Source organism: Pristis pectinata, chromosome 5 (genome assembly GCF_009764475.1).
Source record: "Pristis pectinata isolate sPriPec2 chromosome 5, sPriPec2.1.pri, whole genome shotgun sequence".
NCBI classification, from domain to species: Eukaryota; Metazoa; Chordata; class Chondrichthyes; order Rhinopristiformes; family Pristidae; genus Pristis; species Pristis pectinata.
This window is the reverse complement of record NC_067409.1, coordinates 68,841,103-68,861,343: the sequence shown is the minus strand read 5'-3', so window position 1 is coordinate 68,861,343 and position 20,241 is coordinate 68,841,103. Positions and strand designations below refer to the sequence as shown.

The 20,241-nt window shown below is 45.0% G+C and overlaps 1 protein-coding gene across 2 annotated transcripts in view; it reads right to left on the bottom strand.

The window, feature by feature from the left end:
* zdhhc3a (zinc finger DHHC-type palmitoyltransferase 3a) overlaps positions 1 to 20,241 on the bottom strand; it is a 58,875-nt gene that overhangs the window by 26,283 nt on the left and 12,351 nt on the right. For both annotated transcript variants that reach the window (XM_052015380.1, XM_052015381.1), the window contains exons 3-4: positions 7,340 to 7,464; positions 1,655 to 1,751 (exon numbers count right to left, since the gene is read on the bottom strand). In XM_052015380.1, coding sequence (XP_051871340.1) covers positions 1,655 to 1,751; positions 7,340 to 7,464 — 222 coding nt within the window. The remainder of the gene's footprint in view (positions 1 to 1,654; positions 1,752 to 7,339; positions 7,465 to 20,241) is intronic.

The window sequence follows — 20,241 nt, the reverse complement described above, 5'->3', positions numbered from 1 at the left end:
AGGTGGTGCAAATGTGGGTGGGGAAACACTTTGGGAACAGTGACCACAATTCTGCAAGATAAGGGGGTCATGGAAAGGGCTAAGGTTGGTCCTCAAGTTAAGGTCCTAAATTGGGAGCAGGCATACTTCCGTAAAAGAGGACCTGGCGAAAGTAGATTGGGCTAGATGCTTGCAGGTAAAATAACATCTCACATTTAGGAGACTTCTGATCACATGGAAAGTCAGGCAGAGCATTGGCAGATGGAATTTCCCAACAAATGCAAGGAGATGCATTTTGGGAAGTCAAGTATACAGTAAATGATAGGGCACTAAGGAAGGTAGATGAACACAGGGACCTTGGGAGTTAAGGCCACATTCCTCCCAAAGTAGTAGATAAGGTGGTGATGGCAGCATATGGCATGCTTGTCTTCATAGGTCAGGGCACAGAATATTAAATTTGAGACATTCTGCTGCAACTTTATAAAGCACTGTTTAGGTTGCATTTGGAGCATTGTGTGCAGTTCTGGTTGTAAAAGATAAATGGAAATGTAAGGGTTAATGGTGTGCAGCTATCTTCCCATGGTGTGATTTTGCCTCAATCATGATCTGATTATAGTTATGACTGTAACATGTCCAGGTGCAGGTGAGAAAGAAAGAAGTTTTTAAGACACATTCTGTTTTGCTAAGAGCTTGCTGTAAGCAACTGCCTTAGTAAGTGCAACTTCCCACGGAGGTTTCCCACGAATTGGGTTTAAAAGGTGAGACACTAACCTGCAAATCTCCGAGTGGGGATCAGTACAGAGCTCGGTTTACACTGTTTACTCTCTCTCTGTATCCCTCACTCCCGCTAGCATTAAAATAATAAAGCATTAATCATAAGTTCTTTAGTTCTGCTGTTGTCTGATTTATTACAGCGCGGGTCGGCTTTCACATGGCCACCACACTGTAGGAAGATGTGGTTGCACTGGAAAGGGTGCAGAGAAGATTCACCATGACATTGCCTAGATTGGAGGACTTAGGTCATGGGGAGAGATTGGATAGGCTGGGCCTGTCTTCCTTCAAGTGAAGGAAGCTGAAGGGTAATTTGACAGAGGTGTATAAAATTAAGATTGGGTAGATAGAATCTCTATCCCTTGTTTGGAGTATCAAAAACAGGGCATGGGTTTGAGGTGCGAGGAAGGAGTTTTGATGTGGATTTGAAGGGAAAGGTTTTTGTTTTAAATACACAGAGAGTGGTTGATATCAGGAACTCGCAGCCAGGGGTGGTGGTGGAATCAGATACAATCACTACATTTGAGACATTGAGACAGACACTTGAATAGGCAAGGCATAGAAGGATACAGTCCTAATGCAGGCAAGTGGGATTCATGTAGATGGGCAAAAAGGTTGGCATGGACACAATGGACTGAAGGGCCCGTTTCCGTGCTGTACGACTCTGACTGTGAAAAGGCAGCCTCATTAAGCAATCAGTCGTGGAATGTGGTGGGCATGGTGTCAAAATCAACAAGGTCTCATGGTGCAACAGCAAATAAGTAACCATGGATTCTGAAACTTGTACATGCATTAGTGCCGCTCAAGGCCGAGGAGAAAATCTCACAGAGGGTACCCCGTCAGTAAAGTCTGCTGTAAGTATCTGAAACACGTGCACACACATTCACATATTACCAGTACTTACTGTAAACAATACGAAGTATTTCTGGTTATTCTCTCCCACACAATTGTTAACCCATGGACAGTGGTGATCCATCTTTCGAATACATCTTTTACATACACTGGAAGGCAATTTTGAACATTTCAGAAAAGAGCAGCAAGAGTCACTTACTCAAAATGCCTTATGATGCCTGCTCCTGGCATTCCTGAACTGGAACAGGATTGTTATTTCTAATTTTAATACACTAGCATATTTTCAAAGTAAGATAAGTCTTCCTTTTCTCTCTGCCTGCAGATGGGTCAACATTCTAGAACTCTTCACTGCCATAGAGGGTGGTGTAATAGAGGCGTACAGCATGGAAGCCTGCTCCTCAGCCCACTGAGTCCATGCTGATCAGCACCCATTTACACACATCTTATTTTATACTGCCCCCACCCTCCACCAATTCCCCCGAAGTTCTGTCACCCATCTACAGACGATGGACAATTTATAGTCCTGAATTAAGATAGCAACCCACACATCTTTGGGACCTTGGAGGAAACCTTTATGGTCAGAGGGAGAATGGGTAAAATCTATGGAGACAGCAGACATTAGGATTGAACTCAGGATTTTGGAGCTGAGAGGCAGCAGCTCTACTAGCTGCACCATAGTGACTTGGAGTTGAGGGGCTAAGTTACTAAAGGTACTGAGGCACAAATTCAAATCCTAATCAGAACAGCTTGGGAATTTAAATTAAAATAACCAAATAAATCTGTAATTAAAAGCTAGTTTCAGTAACCACAGCCTAGAAACTGCTGTACTGTCATTAAAACCCATCTAATTCGCTAATGTCCATCAGGAAGGGAGATCTGTACAACGAGAAAGAATTAAGTAGGAATCAAGTAGTGACATCAGTGTGGAGCATGATCGTATGCCAGGGCATGCTGAGATAAAGAAAGAGGTAGTGTTGGGTCTCTTGAAAAATGTTAAGGTAGATCTGATGGGATATGCCCAGGTTATTGAGAGAGGCAAGAGATGAGAATACCGGGGCCTTCACCAAGACCTTTGTGTCTTCTCTAGCCACAGGCCAAGTCATGGAGGCCTGGTGAGTAGCTAATGTTGCTTTGTTCAGAATCAGATTTATCACTGACTTGTATGACATGAAATTTGTTGTTTTGCAGCAGCAGTACAGTGCAAGTACATAAAAATTATTATATATTATAAAAATAAATAGTGCAAAAGAAAAAAGAATAACGAAGTAGTGTTCATGGGTTCATGCACTGTTCAAGAATCTGATGGCAGAGGGGAAGAAGCTTCTTTCTGAATCGTGTTGGCCTTCAGGCTCCTGTCCCTCCTCCCCAATGGTAGTAATGAGAAGAGGGCATGTCCTGGGTGGTGATGGTCCTTAGCGGTGGATGCTGCCTTCTTAAGGCACCGCCACTTGAAGATGTCCTCGATGGAGGGGAAGGTTGTGCTCGTTATGGAGCTGGCTGAGTTTCAAGAAGGAAAATAGGGATAATCCTGGAAATTATAGACTGGTGAGTCTCACGTCAGCGGTAGGGAAGCCATTGGAGAGGATTCTTAGGGATAGAATTTACAAGCATTTGGAAAAGCATGGCCTAATTAGGGACAGTCAGAATGGCTTCGGGCAGGGCAGGGCAGGTCATGTCATGTCATACTAACCTGATTTGAGTTTTTCGAGGAGGTGACAAAGGTGATTGATGAAGATAGAGCAGTGGATGTTGTCTAAATGAATCTCAATAAGGTCCCTCATGGTAGACTCATCTAGAAGGTTAGGATGCATGGAATCTATGGTGAGTTGACCGTCTTGATTCAGAATTGGCTTGCCCATAGAAGATAGAGGGTAGTGGTAAATGGGACTTATTCTGGTTGGACAAGGCTCGTCGATAGGCACATGAATATGCAGAGAATAAAGGGATATGGACCATGTACAGGCAGAAGGGATTAGTTTAGTTAGGCATCATTAGCTCAATTAGTTTGGCACAACATCGTGGGCCAAAGGACCTGCTCCTGTGCTGTACTGTTCTAAGTAGACAAGACAAATAATATTTTGGTTTTCCATTCTTCTCACCAATATGGGTAACATTACATTTCCCCATATCTTATACCAACTGCCATAATTTTGCCCACTCACTTAATCCATTTACAGATTCTTCACAACTTAGTTTCCCACCTTTCTTTGTATTATCTAACTTGGGTATACCCTCACTTCAGCCAAGTCATTATTATTGATTATAAATCTTATTGATTATAATACATTATTGATTATAAATAGTTCTGGTTCCTGCACTGATCCCTAATTTACTAGTTACAGCTTGCTAACCTGCTCCATTTATCCCTAATCATTTCTGTCTGTTAACTAATCGTCCTTCTAAGTTAATAACTAAACATCAACATCAGAGCCCTTTTGTATTGTTTAACGATCTTCCACCTTATCAAATGTTTTTTTGGAATTCAAATGCATCGGGTCCACTGCTAGTTACACCCTTTTTCATTAGAGCATATCAAATCCGCCTAATCATATTTTGATTTGTTATACATTCCAAGTTCAAGTATTCCATCGACTTACAGTCCCATACTTCTACCCTCTCCCTTCGAGAATAGTGGTGGTAAAGTTGCAGTTTGAGAATCCCTTGGAACATCTCCAGAAATGAGGGACTTCATGAAGGTGACATGAATACATCCACTGTCTCTACATCTCTAGGATAGAAGCCAGCTGGTTCAGGATTTGTTCTATTTGCATGCCCTCATACTTCTCTAATGATTGTGATTGCTTTAAGTTCCTCACTATTTTTCTCTGATTACCTGTTATGCTTTTTGCATCTTCGCTGCTGTAAAGACAAATACAAAATACTAGGTTAACATTTCTGCCTTTTCTTTATTCCACATTGTTAATTCTCCTGTCTTAGCTAAGAGACAAACATCCTCTTTTGATGTACTACTCCTCTTCCCTACTTGTAGAAGCTCTTACAATCTGAATTTATGTTTCTTCTCAGTTTATTTTATCCTTAATTTTTTCATCCAATGCTAGGTTCGAAAATTCTCCCATATTTCAGGCCTCCTACAGTTCTTTGCAGCTTTAGTGGTATGGAAATTATTGGGGGAAATGTTGATTTTAATACCATAAAACAGTTCCTGGCAAAAGTACTCTGGAAGTAGTTACTTACAGGTAGCTGACGTGTTCCCACAAGGGTGAAAGGACAGCAAGAACAAGGAATCCTGGAGGTCAAGGGATATTGAGCACTGGGTTAAAAGAAAGGAAGCATATAGAAAAGTGAAAATGGGAAGGCCTTTCAGGAGTATAGAAAGTAAAAGACAAGGGGGGGGGGGGGGGGGGAGAAAAAAATTTAGGAAAGCAAAGAGTGGACACAAAATATCACTGGTGGACAAGATTAAGGAAAATTCCGAAGTATTTTCTTATGTATATTAAAAGGCTGTGACCAGGTTAAAAGTAGGGCCCATTAAGGACTAAAATGGCAAACCATGTGTGGAACCAGAAAAATAGATGAGGTTTTAAATGAATAGTACTCACTAAGGAGAAAGGGGTTGTAGTCCATAAAGTTTGGTAGGGGGAGGGGGTCAGTGAAATATCAGTGAGTTTTGTGTCAGGTGGTATGGAATATTGAAAAATAATCGAGGGACAGGATTCATATGCTAATGAAAAGACATAGATTAACTAAATATAGTCAGCATACTTTGTCAGAGTGAGGTCAGAGTGAGTCTGGTCACACCCTTCTATCCCTGACCAATGACTAAACCTAAAAAGTTAAAATAAGGGTCATGATGAACTCCCAGAGAAAAGTATCCAGATAACTTTCTCCATCCTTAATGTATTGCAATGTCGTAATCTCATTACTTCAGAGTCAGCTTGAGCTGCAGACCCCTTCAGCTGATTTGGTTGTTGGTGATCTTGCTCGTCTACATAACTCCAACGTGCTACATTACCACACATCATGTGCATACCAGTTCCCTTAGAAATTTTTACTAATCACTTAAATATGTTTTAATACTTTATAGCCATTTTATTCATTTTCCACTTCAGCAATGGTTGGTTACAAGACTGAGTCACAGAGAACAGTAACGTTTCTTCGGCCCAACTGGTCCGTGCTGACCAAGATTCCCATCCAAGTTGGTCTCATTTGCCCACATTTGGCTCATATCCCTCTAAACCTTTCCTATCCATGTACCTGTCCAAGTACATTTTAAATGTTGTTCATGTACCTGCCTCAACCACTTCCTCTGGCAGCTCACTCTGGATGAAGAAGTTGCCCCTCAGGTTCCTATTAAATCTCTTCCCTCGCACCTGAAACCCACACCCTCTATCCTTGACTCTGCAACACTGGGGAAAAGACTGTGCATTGACCCTCTGTTGTCCCTCAATTTTATACACCTCAATAACATCACTCCTCCTTCTCCTATACTCCAATGGAAACAGTCCCAACCTGTTCAACCTATCTCCATAACTTTGTCCCTCAAGTCCTGGCAACATCCTAGCAAATCGCCTCTGCATTCTTTCCAGCTTAATGGCATCTTTCCTATAGCACGGTGACCAAAACTCAACACAATATTCCAAATGCGGCCTCATCAATGTCTTGTACAACTGCAACATAACATCCCAACTTCCATACTCAATGAAGGCCAGCATGCCGAAAGCCTTCACCACCCCGTATACCTGCAAAGCCACTTTTGGGGAAACATACTGGAAACTTGTTTTTCATCTGCCTGGTAATCTCTACCTGTGACAGAGATTGGAATAGTATGTCTGTGGCAGGAGTCTGGTGTTGGACATGTGAACAATGTGGTTTCATTACATAGCCAACTGAGTGTAACCGGGGTGCCAATGCTGGGAACATTGACCTGGGAAAGGACACTGATGTTGCTTCGTTCATCCTTTCAACAAATTTAGAACATTTTGTGGAGACATTTCTCCAGTGCCTCAAGATACCTGCTGTTGGTAGTGAAGGTCTCAGAAGTTTGCAGGAGGGCAGGGATCACCGTTGGCACAGGCAATTAGGAAGCAGAGTGGCATAGCTAGAGGAGCCACTGCCTCACAGCACCAGTGACCCAGTTCAATCCTGACCATAAGATATAGGAGCAGAATTAGGCCATTCAGCCCAGAGTCTGCTCCGCCATTCAATCATGGCTGACTTTTTTCCCCAACCACATTCTCCTGCCTTTTCCCCATAACCCTTTACCAATCAAGGACCTATCAATCTCTGCCTTAAATACACCCAATGACTTGACCTCCACAGCCCTCTGTGGCAAGAAATTCCACAGGTTCACCACCCTCTGGCTGAAGAAATTCCTCTTCATCTCAGTTCCAAAGGGATGTCCCTTTATTTTGAGGCTTGCCCTCGAATCCTAGACTGCTATTAATGGAAACATCCTCTCCATGTCCAATCTGTCTGTATTCGGTAGGTTTCAATGAGATCCTCCCCCCTCATCCTCTGAACTCCATCGAGTACAGGCCCAAAGACATCAAACGCTCCTCATATGTAAACCCTTCCATTCCTGGGATCACTCTTGTGAGCCTCTTCTGGACCCTCTCCAGGGCCAGTGCCATCAGGTGGATTTTCCTATTTCAATATACAATTTATTTCATGGAGATTTTTCTTGCAATTGATAAATTTGTTAAAAACTGAAATGTATGAGACCTGTTAATCCTGACAAGGGGATTTTGACATGATATGACTTTATTGTTGTTTTTACCTGCAATGATGTGCTCTCTCTGGCTTGATGCTGCAGCACTTGGGGCATTTATACACCACTTGACCTGGTTTCAACTGTAAACTTTCAATGAATTCTTTAGTGGCATTCCCTTTTGGTACTGCACCCTGGCAAATAAACAGCAAGTTAGCATAAAACTTGGTGTTCTGAATTACAGCCTTCAATCCTTGCTATAAATATATTACAATAATACCTTTGATACAATTCTAATGCTACAAGTGCTACAGCGAAAAGAAACCACACCTTGAGGGGAAAAAGATATCACAGTAATGTACTTGACAGTGAAGAGATTAGTGCCACTTTGTGAGTGAGCTTGCTTCAAAACTTCAATACTTATAAAACTAATCTAGAATGTAATTTTCCTCCTCAAAGCCTATGGGTTAGGAGAATTAATGAACATCATATTAAGTTACCAATTCCACAGAAACTCTGATGTACAAGACCATGATTACACTTTCAGACTTTGTCTTGGATAACCTTTGGACTCCCAAGAAAGACCTACTGCCAAAAAAAAAACTGGAAACTACTTTTATTTGTCCATTTTAAGTGCCTTGCACAAACCAAGGTGTCACTGAGCATCATCAGGCAATTTCATTTACTATAGGAATACCAGCTGTAGGAGCAGGATTAGTCTATTTGGTCCATCGAACCTGCTCCATCATTCACCAAGATCAGGTCTTACCTTCGACCTCCAACACTACCCTATCCCTTCCCTTTTGTTCCTTTAACAATCAGAAATCTATGACCTCTGCTTTGAATGTAATCAATGACAAAGTCTCCATACCCCTCCAGGGTACAGAATTGCAAAGATTTCTCCTCATCTCAGTTCTAAATGACCCATCCCCATAGTTTAAGACTCCTCAGCCAGGTGAAACAGCATTCCTGTCAAGCTCTGTAAACATCTCATACAAGTCATACATTGCATATATTGGAGTTTAATTTGGATAAATGAGAGGTGTTGCATTTTGGGAAGGCAAATGAAGGTAGGACTGTCACAGTGAACGATAGGGCCCTGGGAACTTCTTTCCTTGGAGCGCAGGAGACAGAAGTGATCTTATAGAGGTGTATAAAATCACTCCTGAGGGCACATATAGGGTGAATGCACACACGCTTTTTCCCAAGGTTTGGGAATCAAGAACTGGAAGACATAGGTTTAAAGTGAGATGGGAGCGATTTAATAGGAACCTGAGCAGCAACTTTTTCACGCAGAGGGTTTGTCAGTGTATGGAATGATCTGCCAGAGGAAGTTGTGAGGCAGGTACGTTAACAACATTTAAGAGCAGCTTGAACATGGATAGAAGAGGTTTAGAAGGATATGGGCCAAATGTGGGCAAACGGGACTAGCTTAAATGGGACTCTTGGTTAGCATAGACCAGTTGGGCTGGAGGGCCTGTTTCCATGCAGTATGACTATGACAATGAAATCAGCTCTCATGCTTCTAAACTCTAGAGAAAAGAGGCCCAGTCTACTCGATCTCTCCTTGGATGGCAGATGTGCAATCCCCCGGAACCAATTTGGTAATCCTGACTTAAACTCTGCCTTTAGCAAGTTTATCTTTAGTATATCCTTTTCCAAGAGACACACAAGAGACTGCAGATGCTGGAATCTGGAGTAACAAACAATCTGCTGGAGGATCTCAGTAGGTGGAGCAGCATCTGGCATCTGTGGTGGGGGGGGGGGGGGGTGGGGGGGCGGAGGTGGTGAAGCAACTGTCCACGTTTCAGATCGAAACAGGACCAAAACTGTATATAATTCTCGAGGTCTGGTATACCAAGGCCCCTCATAATTGAAGCAAAGCATTTTACTCTTGCACTCAAATCTACTAACAATAAAGGCAACATATCATTTGCCTTCCTAATTGCCTACTGCACCTGCATGCTGGCCTTCAGTTACATTTGTACACATCCAGGTCCCTTTGAATATCTACATTTCCCAATCCTTCATTTAAAAAAAATACTCAGCATTTCATACTGACACTACTATGGGTTGAAAGACATTGTGGTCTAAATGTCTTCTTAGGCAGTCTGTTGAGATTGAGGATCACTCATTTCCACTCTAATTGTGTGTTTCAGATGGCTAATAAGGCCAATGTGTGAACCATAGACTTCTGCAGCTGGGGTAGAAGGCAAGGGATGTGTACCTTGTCATTAATTCATACAAGGTGCCACATAAGAGGCTGGTGCAAAATTTAAGAGTTCATGGTATTGTAGGGAATGTGTTAGACTGCACCGAAACTGGCTGTCGCATAGAAAACAGAGTTGGAATAAATGGGTCATTTTCAGGCTGGAGGTATGTAACTTGTGGTGTACCCCAGGGATCGGTTCTTGGACTTCAATTGTTCACTGTTGACATGAATGACCTGGGGTGGGGGGAGGGGAAACAAAATGCAAGGTTTTCAAGTTTGCTTATGATACCAAAAATATGTGATGAGGTCATTGTGATTCCACAACGGGGTATAGAAAAAATGATTAAGTAAAAATCTGGCCAAAGGAGTTTAATGTTGGAGAGTGCAGGGTCATGCACTTTGATTAGTGGAAAAGGCAGATTATTATTTAATTGGAGAGAGACTGCAAATGAGCGAGTTCAGATGGATCTGGGTGTTCTAGTGCACAAATCATAAAAGGTTAGTGGCAGGTCCAATAAGTACTTAAGAAAGCAAACAGCATGTTGGCCTTTATTGCGAAGGGGTTGGAGTTTAAGAATTGGGAGATTTTGTTCCAGTTGTACAGGGTGTTGGTGAGGCTACACCTGGAATACCGTGAACAGTTTGAGTCCCCTTACCTCAAAAAGGATATAGTAACGTTGGAGGCAGTCCAAAGGTGATTCACCAGGCTAATTCCTGGGATGATAGGGTTTTTTCTATCAAGAGAGGCTAGACAATTACTTCTGTATTCCTTGGGGTTTAGGAAAAATGAGGGGGTGACATTATTCAAGCACAAGATCCTCAGGGGTTTGACAGGGTAGATGCCAAGATGTTTCCACCAGTGGGAGAGACATGATCAAGGGGACATAGCTGTAAAATAAGGGGCAGTTATTTAAAACTGAGGTACATAGAAATGTCTTCTTTCAGAGGGTGGTGAACCTCTGGAATTCTCTGCCCTCGGGGGTGGTGGAGGACAGATCATTACTCAAGGTGGAAATGGATAAATATTTGAAAAATGGAGGAATTGACGGTTAAGGGGAACAGACACAGAAGGAATTGAGGCCACTCTAGAATCAGAGTCTTACGGCATTGAAACAGGGCCTTCTGCCCAATCTGTCATTGTCGACTGTGTTGCCCAGTGAGCCAGTCCCATTTGCCCACATTTCGCCCACAGCCCTCTAAACCTCTCCTATCCTTGTACTTATCCAGATGGCTTTTAAATGTTGCTAATGTGCCTGCTTCAACCACTATTTCCAGCAGCTCATTCCAAATATGCACCACTCTTCGCGTTAAGAAACTGTCCCTGATGTCCCTTTTAAATCTCTTGCCTCTGATCTTAAACCTATGTCCTCCTGTTTTTAGCACTCTCTCCCTGGGAAAAAGACTACATGCTTTCTCCCTGTCTATGCCCCTCATGATCTCTATAAGGTCACCCCTCAATCTCCTACGTGGGATGTATCTCCTATGGGATGTTAGCTTTCATAAGTCGGGGGATCAAGTTTAAGAGTCGCGAAGTGATGATGCAGTTTTACAAAACTCTGGTTAGGCCACACTTAGAGTACTGTGTCCAGTTCTGGTTGCCTCATTATAGGAAGGATGTGGAGGTGTTGGAAAGGGTGCAGAGGAGATTTACCAGGATGCTGCCTGGATTAGAGAGTATGGATTATGAGGAGAGACTAAAGGAGCTAGGGCTGTCCTCATTGGAGAGGAGGATGATGAGGGGAGACATGATGTATACAAGATATTGAGAGGAATAGATAGAGTGGACAGCCAGCGCCTCTTTCCCAGGGCACCAATGCTCAAAACAAGAGGGCATGGCTTTAAAGTAATGGGTGGGAAGTTCAAGGGAGATGTCAGAGGGAGGTTTTTTCACCCAGAGAGTGGTTGGTACATGGAATGCGCTGCCTGGGGTGGTGGTGGAGGAGGCTGATACATTGGACAAGTTCAAGAGATTGTTAGCTAAGCATATGGAGGAATTTAAGATAGAGGGATATGTGGGAGGAAGGGGTTAGATAGTCTGGTAAACATGCTGGTAAATCTTTTCTGCGTTCTCTAGTTTAATAACATCTTTCCAATAACAGGGTGACCAAAACTGTACACATTACTCCAAGTGAGGCCTCACCAATGTCTTACATAACTGCAACACACCTTCCCAACTCCTTTACTCAATGCCTCAACCGATGAAGGCCAGTGTGACAAATGCCTTCTTCACCACCCTATCTACACGAGATACCACTTTCAGCAAGTTATGCACTTGCATTCCTAGGTCCTTCTGTTACGTAACACACCCCAGGGTCCTATCATTCACTATACAAGTCCCACTGTGGTTTGATCTCCCAAAATGCAATACCTCACATTTATCTGGATTGAAAGCTATTTACCAATCCTTAGCCCACATACCTAGCTGATCAAGATCCCTGTAATTTTTCTGGTAACCTCCTACATTGTCTACACCACCACCTATTTTAGTATCATCCGCAGACTTACTAATCATGCCTTGTACATTTACATACAAATCGTTTATATTAAATTAAATTTTTAAATTTTAAATTAAATTTTATTTACAGCATGGTAACAGGCCCTTCCGGCCCAATGAATCCGCGCCGCCCATTTTAAACTGAAATTAACCTACCCGTACGTCTTTGGAATGTGGGAGGAAACCAGAGCACCCGGAGGAAACCCACGCAGACACAGGGGAACGTACAAACTCCTTACAGACAGCGACAGGAATCGAACCCCAATCGCTGGCGCTGTAATAGCGTCGCGCTAACTGCTACGCTACCATGCGGCTAGCTACACACTACAAAATGAAGACACAGAGTCGCTGATTTCGAAATCAGAGGTCGAATGCCAACCGGGGCGCAGTGCGCCTTTAATAGCCAAAAACTTCCCGCGCTCACGTCACGCGCGGGTCACTTGACTTTCCCGCGTGCGGGCTTTCCCAGCCCAACGCTGGGGAAGGAGGGCCCCGTGCCATCTTGGATTGGGGCCACCGCCGACATCGCAATGTCGGGAGCCGGTTCAATGCCGGTACGGTGAGTCGCTACATAACCCCCCCCAGAACCGGCAATACCGTCGCGAAAACCAGAATTAAATAAACTCTGACTTGGGTGGCCTGCCCCTGCGCCGCGCTCATTGTACCACCATGGGTTGGTCCGAGTCTAAATGAGCCGGCTTCAGCTGGTCAACCGTAAACACCTCCTCGCGCTCCCCAAATGTCCAGCACAAACGTAGACCCATTGTTCCTGATGACCTGGAATGGCCCTTCGTACGACCGTCGCAGCGGTGATCAGTGCACGCCCCTCCTGATGAAGACAAACTTACAGTCTTGGAGGGAAATCGGCATATGGGTCGGGACCTGTCCATGTCGCGAGGTGGGAATCGGGGCCAGGCTTCCAAGTTACTCGTGCAGCCGGTCGAGCGCCGCGGCAGGTCCTTCCTCTGGCTCCCGAGGGGCTGGTAGGAACTCGCCAGGGACGACTAAGGGCGTTCCGTAGAGCATCTCCATGGACGAGGCCCATGGGCTGTCCGACCTGCGGATGATCCCCAGCTCCTCCATTTTTTTTTGAATTCCTCCTTCGTGGGGCGGAGCTTGTCTGGGGGTAGTCGCTGGGCGCGGGCCTGGAGGGGAGGGCCCTGGGTGGGGAAGTGATGCTGGATGGGGATGTGATGCTGGATGTCGTGCTTGGGCAAGGTGGTGGAGAACTGAGGCGTTAGTACGGACGGGAACTCTGCCAGGACCCTGGCAAACTCGTTGGTCGACATGGTGACGGAGTCGAGGTGTGGGGCCGGCAGCTTGGCCTCACCCAACGAGAACGTTTGGAAGGTCCTGGCATGTACCAAACGCTTACCCCGCAGGTCAACCAGCAGACTGTTGGCACGAAGGAAGTCTGCCCCAAGGAGTGGTTGCGTGATGGCGGCTAGGATGAACCTCCAAGTAAAGTTGCAGGTGCCGAACTGGAGGTGTACCGACCGGGTGCCAAAGTATCGAATGGCACTGCCGTTGGCGGCTGAGGGCGGGTCCTGGTGTGCAGTTGCGAGTCTCGCGGCCGTTGGGAGGCACGACGCTGACCTCGGCTCCGGTGTTCACTAGGAACCGACATCCGGAATGCCTGTCCCACAAGAGGCTATCCTGGTAGCCAGCCGCTGTAGCCATCAGCGGCGGCTGGCTCTGGCGTTTCCCGGAAACCTGCATGGTGGCCGGCATCTATGGGCGTCAGCGCCCCACCGCTGGTGGTAGAAACACCATTGGTCGGTCGGTGTCTCAGACCTGGTGGCAGGTGGGGACCGCTCGATCGCCGGGTCTGGCCTGCTGGGCCGCTGGGTACGTGGCGTGGCAACGCACTCGACAGACGCCCTGCTCTCCCTTTTCGCCCGCCAAAGGACATCCGCCCCGGTGGCCACCTTCCGGGGTTCGCTGAAATCAGCATCCGCCAGGAGCAGGTGGATGTCGTTGGGTAACTGCTCCAGGAAGATCTGCTCAAACAGCAGGCAGGGTCTATGCCCGTCTGCCAAGGCCAACATCTCATTCATGAGCGTGGAGGGGGGTCTGTCACCCAACCCATCGAGGTGGAGTAGGAGGGAGACTCGTTCGCGTCGGGAAAGGCCGAAAGTCTCGAGGAGGAGGGTCTTGAACTTATCTTACTTCTCCTCCAGAGGCGCCTGGATGAAATCCCCGACCTGGGCGGCGGTGTCTTCGTCGAGGGCGCCCACCACGTAATAGTACTTGGTATCGTCCCTGGTGATCTGGCGAACCTGGAACTGGGCTTCGGCCTGGTCAAACCAGACACTGGGCCGGAGGGTCCAGAAGGTGGGCAGTTTAAGGACTACTGCCTGTACCTCTTGCTGTGCAGACATCGTGGGTCCAAAAATGTTTGGGGCCCGTTGGGGGTCAGCAATGTAGCGGCTAGCTACATACTACGAAATGAAGACACAGAGTTGCTGGTTTCGAAATCAGAGGTTGAATGCCAACCTGGGCACGGTGCACCTTTAATAGCTGAAAACTTCCCGTGCTCCAGTTCCCGCGCTGACGTCATGTGCAGGTCACCTGACCTCCCCGCGCGCGGGCTTTCCCAGCCCAACGCTGGGGAAGAAGGAGGGCCCCGCGCCATCTTGGATCGGGGCCTCCGACGACGTCGCGATGTCGGGAGCCGGTTCGATGCCAGTGCTGTGAGTCGCTACAATATAAGTTACAAACAACAAGGTTCCCAGCACTAACCCATGGCACACCACAAGACACAGGCCTCCAGTCTGAGAAACAAACCATGACCATCACCCTAAAGTTCAGCCATGATCATATTGAATGGCGGGACAGGCTTGAAGGGCCTGGTGGCCTATTCTTGCTCCTATTTTCCTGTGTATTTGTGTTCATATGGCACAGAAACAATCCCTTCTCTGTGCTGACCATTGAGTACCCATCTATACTAATGCCATTTTCCAGTAAGTGGCCTGTAAACTTCTAAGCCTTGGGATTCAAGTTTTCAGCTAGACTCATCTTACGTGTTGTGAGAGTACCTGTCTCCATTACTTACTCAGGCAGTGCACTCTGAATAAAAAAGGTTTTTCCTCAGATCTCTGTTCAACCTTTTATCCCTTTCTCTAAATCCTATGCATTTTAGTTTTAGGCACCTCTTATAGAACATAGAACAACTACAGCACAATTCAGGCCCTTTGGCCCACAAAGCTGTGCCGAACATGTCCCTACCCTAGAAATTACTAGGCTCTTTATTTTATTCAGCTCCATATACCTATCTAACAGTCTCTTGAAAGACCCTATCATATCAGCCGCCACCACCATTTCCGGCAGCCCATTCCGCATACTCACCACTCTCTGAGTAAAAAACTTACCTCTGACATTTTCTCTATGTCTATTCCCCAGCACCTTAAACCTATGTCCTCTTGTGGCCACCAATTCAGCCCTGGGGAAAAGCCTCTGACTATCTACCCTATCAATACCTCTCATCATCTTATACACCTCAATCAGGTCCCCCCTCATCCTCTGTCACTCCAAGGAGAAAAGGCCGAGTTCCCTCAACCTGCTTTCATAAGGCATGCTCCGCATTCCAGGCAGCGTCCTTGTAAATCTCCTCTGCACCCTCTCTATGGCTTCCACATCTTTCCTGTAGTGAGGCAACCAGAACTGAGCACAATACTCCAAGTGGGGTCTGACCATGGACCTATATAGCTGCAAGAATACCTCACGGCTCCTAAATTCAATTCTCCGATTGATGAAGGACAATACACCATATGCCTTCTTAACCACAGAGTCAACCTGCGCTGCCGCTTTGAGTGTCCTATGGACTCGGACCCCAAGATCCCTCTGATCCTCCACACTGCCAAGAGCCCTACCATTAAGACTATATTCTGCCAACATATTTGACCTACCAAAATGAACCACTTCACACTTATCTGGGTTGAACTGCATCTGCCACTTCTCAGCCCAACTTTGCATCCTATCTATGTCCCTCTGTAACCTCTGACAGCCCTCCAAACTATCCACAACACCCCCAACCTTCGTGTCATCTGCAAAAGTGTGGAAAAGTTTCCATTATCTACCCTATCTATGCTCCTCAATGTCATATACCTCTAGCAGATCGCCCCTCAGCCTTCTCTGCTCCAAGGTAAAAGAAACCCAGTTTATCCAGTCATAACAAAAATGTTCCAAACCAGGCAACATCCTGGTGAACCTCTTCTGCACCCTCTCCAGTGCAATCACATCCTTAAATGTGATGACCAGAACTGTACCTAATACTCCAGCTCTGGCCTAAACAATGTTTTAAAAAGTTGAACCATAACCCTTCTGTTGCCTGTCTAATGAAGGCAAGTATCCCCTAGGCCTTCATCAGTTTGTCTACCTGCACTGCCACCTGCAGGGATCCTTGAAGTTGTACACCAAGGTCCCTCTATTGCAAAATACTGGCTGGGGCCTTTACCATTCACTGTGCATGTCTACCCTCATTAGTCCTCCCAAATGCATCACCTCACACATCAGATTTAAATTCCATCTGCCACTGCACTGCCCATATTGCCAACTGATCAGTGTCATCCTGTAATTTAAAACTATCCACCTCATTATCAACAATACTACTGATTATTGTGTCATTTGCAAACTTATTAATCATGCTCCTTACATTCACATCTGAATCATTAAGGTACATAACAACAAGGATCCTAGCACTGATTCCTGTGCATACCACTGGTCACATGCTTCCAATCACAAAACAGCCCTCTGCCTCCTATTATAAAGCTATTTTCTGATCCAATTTGCCATCTGACTCTAGGGCTCTAACCTCTGTCCAGTTTCCCATGTAGGCTTTACTGAAGTTACTAAGATTAATCCTGTCCCTCAGAAATTATTTCCAATAACTTCCCTACCAGTGATGTTAGTGATGGTGTGCTCCTTCCACTACTAATGCAGGGACTTTGTGTGCTCCAATGCATGGCCACTGGTTCTCAATACCATTACAAATGCACCTTCTCCACTTTGAGCAGCCATGGGCCAGAAGTTCCCAAGAGTTAGAGGGAATGCTGCATTTCTCCAAAGAAGCTCTGAGCATCTCCTTGATTTTTTTCTCTGTTCACCTGATAATCCCTTCCCCTAACAGAGCTCAGAATAGAGAACCTGTTTTAGGAATTTGATGGAAAACACTATGATGCTGGAGGAACTCAACAGGCCAGGCAGCATCCGTGGAGAAAAGCGGGCAATGTTTTGGGTCAGGACCCTTCTTCAGGACTGGAGATAAGAAAAGGGGAAATCCAATATATTAAGGAGGGAAAAGCTGAGCGGTGATAGGTGGACAATGGAGGGGAGGTGGGATGGGCACAGGTAAGAGGTAGATGCAGGTAAGAGATAGTGATAGGCAGGTGCAGGGGAGGAGGGGAGACCAGACCCGCCGGGGGATGGATTAACCTAAGGAGAGAAAGGAAAAAGGGGTGGAAAAGAGATAGGCTAGGAAAGGGAAGAAGAGAAGAAACATGGTGACATGGTGGTGGGGGGGGGGGGGCAGGGTGGGGATTACTTAAAGTGGGAGAATTTGATGTCATGTCATTAGGCTGCAAGGTTCCAATATGGAAAATGAAACTGTTCCTCCAGTCTGCACTTAGAATTCTCCTGGCAGTGGAGGAGGCCGAGGACTAACATATCAGTGACAGTGTGGGATGGGGAGTTGAAGTGACTGGCAACGGGGAGATGCAGATCGTGGTTATGGACAGAGTGCAGGTATTTTGCGAAACAGTCACCTAGTCTGCTGAGTTTCTCAGGCATCATGGTGTTTTTCATCTAGATTCCAGCATCGGCGGTCCTTTGTTTCTCAGGAATTTGATGTAGGGCACGTGAACAGCGCATCTTACGTTGAGTAATTAGGGCCTCAATGCTGGTGATGTTGACCAGGGAGAGGACACTGATGTTATTGACTAGTCCCTCCAGTAAATTTGGAGTTTGCAGACGTTGTGTTGGTGATATTTTTCCAATATACTGAGATGCCTGCTGCAACCAGTTCAGGCTACATGGAGTACTGGACATCAGTGATCCCTGCCTGCCTTCATGTTTCGAAATATACACAACTAGAAAGCTTTAAATTTAATACAAATAGTTTTTTTTAATTGCACTTAAATCATTCAGCTTCTCTTAGTGCAAACTAATCTAGGTGTTCTGTTGATTTGAAGATCATTCTGTGTACCACATTTGCATGTTAATTCTAACATGCAACAGGAGGACTTGTAATAATTGATTGAAGACCCACTACATTTCTAACTTGCACAATGCTTTTCCAGAAGGTTAAGACACATGGGATCCAAGGCAAGCTGGCTCATTGGATCCAAGAATCGGCTTGATGACAGGAGGTACAGGGTATTTGTAAGTGGATATTTCCCTGCTTGGAAGTCTGTGATTAGCACTGCACCACGGACCATTGCTGTTTGTGATTTAACTTAATGACTTGATTGTGAATGTAGAAAATCTGATTAGTAAATTTGCCAATGACATGAAAATTGGTGGTGTTGTGGATAGCAAGGAATGTTGCCTAAGGCAAGATTATAGATCAAATGGAATTTAATCCCAACAAGTACGAGGTGATGCATTTTGGAAAGTCAAACAGGGGTAGGATATATTTAGTAAATGGCTGGGTGCCAAGGAATATTGTTGAACAGAGAGACCTGGGGGTCCAACTCCATAGTTCCTTGAAAGTGGCAACATGGGTCAACAGGGTGGCAAAGGCAGCATTGGGCATGCTTGCCTTCATCTGTTCTACGTCCTGACCTAAAAGTTGGTATGTTAGATTACAACCTTATAAACAGAGTTTCCACTGCACTTGAGTACAATGTGCAGCTCTGGTCACCACATTATAGAAAGGATGTGATTGCGCTGGAGAGAGTGCAGAGGAGATTCACCAGGATGTTGCCTAGATTAGAGGACTTTAATTATCGTGAGAGATTGGATAAACTGGGCATATTTTTCCAGGAGCGAAGGAGGCAAAGGGGTGACCTGATAGAAATGCATATGATTACGAGAGGAATAGGTAGGGTAGATAGTCAAAATCTGTTTTCCCCATGGTAGTGATATCAAAATCAAAAGGTCATAGGTTTAAGATGAAAGGAAGGAGTTTTAAAGGGGATCTGAGGAGCACACAAAGAGTAGATGGTATCTGGAATGAGCTGTCAAAGGTGGTGGTGGAGGAATCAGATACAATTACTATATTTAAGAGGCGTTGAGGCACTTAAGCAGGCAGGCATAGATAAAGCAGGCAAATGGAATTAGTATAGATGAGCAAAAAGGTCAGCATAGATGTTGTGGTCCAAATGGCCTGTTTCTCTGCTGTACAAATCTATAATTATGAAGTACCAACTCAAGCAAATCCCTTGTCATTTCAAACACCTCAATTAAAATCAGCCTTTACACTTCTAAACTCTAGGCAGACAATACTGTGCAAAACAGAAGTATTACAAATCTGTGGATAACCATGGATTCCCCATATTATCCATCGTCCATCAACTCTGGTTCAAGTCTAGCAAAGCCATAACGAATCCTTTTCATGGCCAACACACATATTTGGGGCTCAAATGTATTCCACACCCGTTAAAACTGAGGTTCAGATTCCACAAATCACTTCTGGTGACTTTATGTTCCTATGCAAAAGCTTTAATTGATCTGTGATGGATGACTAAAACCTTCTGCTTCTTTACAGTTCACTAACTTTCACTATTCAGAAAATACACCAGTTTATCTTTCTCAGAGCCCAAGTGGATCACCTCAATTCTCCAAAATAAATTCCATCCACTAAACCTTTACCTACTTTGTTGGCTTAATTGCTTTTGCAGTTTCCTGTTCTTATCCATACAAATTACTGCACATTCCAAATTAAACTTGGAAAACTTGTTATAACCCTTTACTTTTTCTAGGCAATGATTATATGATTTTGAGTAGCTGAGCATGATGCACCACATCTGGTACATAGAACAGTACAGGCCAGGAGCAAGTCCTTTGACCCATGTTGTTGTGCTGGACTAATTCAGCTAATGACACGTAATCCCTTCTGCCTGCATGTGGTCCATATCCCTCCATTCTCTGCATATTCATGTGCCCATCTAAGAGCCTCTTTTACATGCCACTATTGTATCTACCTCCACCACTGGTAGCACATTCCAGGCACCCACCACTCTATGTAAACAAAAACATGCCCCGCACATCTCCTTTGTACTTTCCCCCTCTCAACTTAAATGCATGCCCTCTAATATTAGTCATTTC